Source organism: Mesocricetus auratus, unplaced genomic scaffold, assembly GCF_017639785.1.
Source record: "Mesocricetus auratus isolate SY011 unplaced genomic scaffold, BCM_Maur_2.0 Super-Scaffold_100003, whole genome shotgun sequence".
Classification (NCBI taxonomy): domain Eukaryota; kingdom Metazoa; phylum Chordata; class Mammalia; order Rodentia; family Cricetidae; genus Mesocricetus; species Mesocricetus auratus.
In genome coordinates this window covers 88,080,405-88,085,397 of record NW_024429188.1, presented here as the reverse complement: position 1 = coordinate 88,085,397, position 4,993 = coordinate 88,080,405, and the positions used below count along the sequence as shown (strand labels likewise).

The following is a 4,993-nucleotide window of genomic DNA, read 5'->3' as shown; positions in this document are numbered from 1 at the left end:
GTAACTTTCCCAGTCTGGCTTTGAGCTCACTCTGTTGCTCAAGCAAACCTTGAACTCAAGATCCTCCTGCTTCAGTCTCCCAGGCACCTGGGATTATAGAATTAGGACACCAGGTCTGACTTTTTTCTCACCTGCAATTCAAAATTTATTAAAAACAAAACATTTCAGAGTGTAATTCCACCCCTTTATACCTTCTCACCATATTTTTTCTTTTCCTTTTGCTTCCTCAAGTAATAGCACAGAGGCATTAAAATAGATGCTGACACATATATATTTATTTATTGACAAAGAAGGCCACAACATACATTTTGGTGAAAAAATACAGCATATAGAACAACACTTATATTTGATCACTTCTGTCTATACACATATCTATCTAGGAACATAGGGTACAGAGAAATATTTAGAGGGATAGTCACCAAAGGGCTGACAATTGTTACACGGGGTAGAGAGTTCTAGGTAAGTTTTACTTTTTAAAGTCATTTTCTTTCTGACTTGAAGATTGAACAGTGAACAATACCACTTTCACAAAGAGAATAAAGCCACCAAGGAGATAGGTGCACACGGAGAGCAGAATCAGGCATGGGGAAAGGGAACAGAGCCATAGGTCAGGCCATTTCTCTCTGATGCACTCATGTTCAAGACCCTTTCTCCACGCCAAAGGAAAGTCACTTTGTGGATTTTTCATGCAATTAGAAGACCCCCCCAACTTTTCCACCATTGAATTCTGAGTAAAGGTAAGGGTTAATTTGAGGCTGGAGGATAGCATCTTACTGGAACTCGGAGAAGCCAAAGGGCTCTCCAAAGGCCTCTCTCGCCCTCTCCTCCTCTGTGTGTGTCAGCTCCTGCAGGGTGATGATCAGATTCTCAAAAACCTGAGCTTTGTCATTCTCATTGTCACAGGTTTCTTTGGAGTGACCGTCCTCACCACAATGGACACAGTTGACTGTGTGCTTTCGCTTCCTGGTTCTACGCACCTCCACAAAAGTATTGTTCTTCCGCCCAGAGCCACTGCTGGTGGAAGGAGACTGAATCTCAGGAATGTTGGGGGACTCAATGACCAGCACTTGGTCCTCAGATATAGCCCTGCCTAGGAAGTGAGGAGCACTCGAGGATGGCAGTGGTGGGTCCTCAGCCTCCACCAAGATCACGTCCTCATCTGAATCATCTGGAGAGTCATCTATCTCTATCACGTTGCAGTCAGCACTGCTGATCAAAATCGGTGGGGTGCCCTGAAATGCCACAGGACTGAGTGCCCGCTCCATCACTGACTCACATCTGGGCCGCTTCGGTCTAATGAAAGTGTCATCCCACTCCTCCTCCTCCCTAATCATCCTGATTAACTCCAGGAAATCGGGAAGGCGCTCTGGCTCATTTGCGAACATCCTGAGAAGCTCCTTAAGCCTGAAACGAAGGTCTCTACTGAGCTCAGCCCCTACAAGGAGTTGGTGCAGGCGAGCCTTGTTTGCCTCTCTCTCAGCAAACGCCCCTGCCTGGATAGCATTCTGCAGCTGCACCTCTAAACGGATCACATACAGGGATGGTCTCTCTCCGTGTGTCTGCACAGTGTTAAAAAATTTATTATGGGCTGTCACACTGCTCTCAGACTCCCCAAAGACCAGTTTCATTGCCCGCAAAAAATCGGCCACATTTAGGGTGGGATTGGCAGCATGGAGCAAACGCATGACCTCCCGGGCAGGGCCCCTAAGGGTTTTCATTAGGCGTCTGACCTTTTCCTCCTCAGGCATATGCCATTCAGGCAGGACCCCAGTGACCTGGCTCAGCCAGTTTTCAAAGGTTTCTTCCCCCGGGGCTGGCTCTGCCCGCCCAGAGAACAACCTCATGTTTCTATCTGCCATGTTGGCCATTAAAGGACCGAGACTCCTCCCCAGGGACCTCAGCATGGAATGAGCCCAAGGTGGCAAGGGTGAGTTCTGCCCCCGGCCGTTACCCATGCGTGCAAAGATGCTAGCCATGCCTGACAATGGCGATAGGATATCTTAATACAAGATGCCCAGGGCGTTTCAGGAAAAAAAACGCTTTATCTTCAGTCACGCAGCAGTCTCCAATCTCAGTAGGGGCTGCAAAAAATAAAACGGGAGGGGGGATTAGTAAAGGAACAGGCCACGGTTGTAATTATCTTAGCTCAATAGCCCATATATCTGTCCACTGTCCTGAAAAATACTGGAAGGAAACCCATTACAGCCTCCTGGAGCTAGCTGATGTCTGTACTAGCAGTGCTTTTTACAACCACGTCATCCATGCCCTCCCGCCAGTCCTGTGAGGGAGGGCAACTGTTGCTTCGTTCTGGATTTAACGGTGTGGTCTCAACCTCGCTGCCCCTCTCAAAGCTCCCAGACCACCACCCTTGCCCTTCATCCTGTCATTTCTCAGATTCTTACACTAGCGAGGAAACTGGAGTGAGGTTTTTATTTCCAGCCTCTGCAACCTGTGTCCTCCGGTGAGAAAGCTCGGCTCCAGAGTACAGTAGATCTCAATCTCAGTGGTCCACGGGGGGGGGGGGTCGTAGGTGCTCAGGATTTCAAGACTGCGCCACATCAGAGGGAAGGGAAGGGTCAGAAACAGACTCCATCTTCATCGTCATCCCGACACTCCCTCCCCACTCCCTCTCTTCTCCCGCCCCCCTCTGCTGTCACCAGGCAGAAAATTCCCTCTCTCACCTTCTGAATACAAACCAAACGATACCCCCCAGTCACACACTGCACCCCGAGACCATCAGCCTACCCAGCTCTAACAATCAGCTACCTCCAATTTCAAGTTCAGATTTCCGCTTTGATGAGCTGCTGCTGAGAAAAGGAATATGAATTGGACACACCCACCCCCACAGTGCCCAAGGAAATTAGAGGAGATGCATTGGGGGTTCGAGGAAAACATAATTCCTTATCCCACATCCTCCCGGTAGCCTCTTCCCCAACCCCCTCCCTGGACAGGCAAATCCTACCAATGTCATCTTCCAGGTGAATTCCAATGCAGTCAGGCCATGCAAATGCTTCTTCCCCAGCTTCACAATTGCAGATTCTCCCAGGCAGGAGCTGCCTAGTACCCGCGGGCTTCCCCCTTCCCCCCTTCTCCCCCTCTCCGCACCAAGGAATCGTCCCCCCCCCCCATTTTTTTAACCTGCGATCCTCTGATAGCCAGCAGTTGTTGCGACGTCTTCAGCTACAGATTCCACCTTTCAGTCGGGTCGCCCTGCAGGAGAAAAGGGCTGGCGCCTCCGGAGCCGCTAGGCGACCCGAGGCTGCCAGAAAAGGCTGCTTCACCCAGCCACCTACCCGGAGGTAACTGGATTCAAGCAGCGCAGTTCCCAGGGCAGCCGCAGTGCTTTTATCAGCTGCCTACCGACACAAAAGAGTGTGACAAACACACCGGCAGAGCCAATCAGTGGCGTGTGGGGGTGGTTCCTAACCCAAGCGGAGGGGGGGGAGGGAGGGAGAAGGGAGCTGGGAGGGAAGAAGGAGGAAAGACGCAACAGGCCCCTGTAGTCAGTGCTGCAGTGTAGCTTCAGAGAGCTAATTTGCATTATGCCCCCAGGGTTTGTGACTCTTTTCCCTCCACTATTGCCTTCTGCCTCTCCTTTGGTCCCTTTTGTGTTTTGAAGGCTAGATGTGTATGTATGTTTGACAAAGTGGAATTCAAATCAGGTAAAACAGAAAAGGGGGATGGGACGGCGGTATTTGGCTCCTTTTAGATGGCTGCCTCAGAATTGCTTTGAGAATTAGGCAGGGTGAAGTACATCTGTAGTCCAGCTCTCCAGGGAAGTAGAGGCAAGTGACTCAGAAATTCAAGCCCAGTCTGAGCTACATAAGACCCTTGTCGAAAGAGCTATTTTGAAGCTACCTGTGATGGCCTGTGCCTGTAATCACTGCACTTGGGAGGGGTGGCTAGGAGGATCGGGAACTTAGAACCAGCTTCTTTAGCTCCATAGGGAATTCTAGACCAGCCTGGGATGGGAATGAGACCCTTGTTCAATATACGTGAAAATAACAAAACAAAACATTTTCGGGATCTTGTTAGGAATACAGGAAGATTCTTGAATCTTATCTCTGGGGAGTCAGGCCTACTGAGGAGCTTAGGGCATGAGTTTGTGTTTTATAATGTTAACTGATGATGTAGTTGATTCTAATGTGTAAATAATCAGAAGGGCCCAACACTTCCTAAGGGCACATGGTTAGGGGTTAGTTATTGTTTTATTTTTCTATTGTTTGCTTGCTTTGTTGTTATTGTTGTTTTGAGGCACAGTCTCACACTATATCCCAGGCTGCTCTGGAACTCCCAATGTAGCTCAGGCTGACCTGGAGCTAGTGACAATCCTCCTGTCTCAGCCTTTTAACTCTCCTTATTACAGGCATGAGTCACCATGTCCAGCTTAAACATTGTCGAACATTACTACAGAGAATGTTAATTTCTTCCTTTAAAGTTTGCTTCTTGTTGTTTTCTTGGGATGAGCAAACTGCTGGGAGGGGACCATCAGTCCCCTGGGATTACAGTTGTTAGATCCTTCCCTTATACCTGTCTTCCTTGAAGTTGTCCCTTTGGCAACAGCCAGACCACACTCAAGGCAGTCCAGCTACTTTGAACAGCCATATCCCTCCATGGAAACCCCATTCCAGCTGTCAGACACCCTGCAAGCATAGGTACTTTGGGGAAACTCACTACTCCTGGTTCAGGGGACTTTACTCTCTGATTACAACTTCTCTGGGCACTTGCAGGGATTCGGAAGACTCCATTCCTCCTCAGTGCAAGAATATGTCACCCTGCAGTTGTTTAGCTCAGTGCAGGGAACCCCCTGTATTGGTATAATGTAAAGAGAGAAGCTTTCCCACCAGCCTAGTTCCAGAGCCGCATCAGTCCCAAATAAACACAAAGGAGGCTATATTAATTATGAAGCTGTTGGCCTTGCTTGTTTCTTACTGGCTAGCTCTGACTTAAGTATCAATCCCATAATTGTTAATCTAAGTATTTCTCTTACCGG

At 48.8% G+C, this 4,993-nt stretch overlaps 1 protein-coding gene across 5 annotated transcripts; it reads right to left on the bottom strand.

The window, feature by feature from the left end:
- Positions 1–253: 253 nt before the first annotated feature.
- Positions 254–3,370, bottom strand: Zcchc12 (zinc finger CCHC-type containing 12). 5 transcript variants are annotated; one of them, XM_013122788.3, is made up of 5 exons: positions 3,294–3,370; positions 3,139–3,210; positions 2,746–2,804; positions 2,403–2,548; positions 254–2,081 (listed from the first exon to the last, which is right to left on the bottom strand). In XM_013122788.3, exon 5 carries the CDS (start codon positions 1,974–1,976, stop codon positions 771–773), a length of 1,206 nt encoding a protein of 401 aa, XP_012978242.2. In that variant the 5' UTR covers positions 1,977–2,081; positions 2,403–2,548; positions 2,746–2,804; positions 3,139–3,210; positions 3,294–3,370; the 3' UTR covers positions 254–770. The 5 variants fall into 5 exon arrangements, with proteins under 5 accessions (XP_012978242.2, XP_021090371.2, XP_040600477.1 ...); XM_021234712.2 differs by having other exon boundaries at positions 2,746–2,807; positions 3,294–3,367; XM_040744543.1 differs by having other exon boundaries at positions 2,746–2,807; positions 3,139–3,359.
- Positions 3,371–4,993: the final 1,623 nt, after the last annotated feature.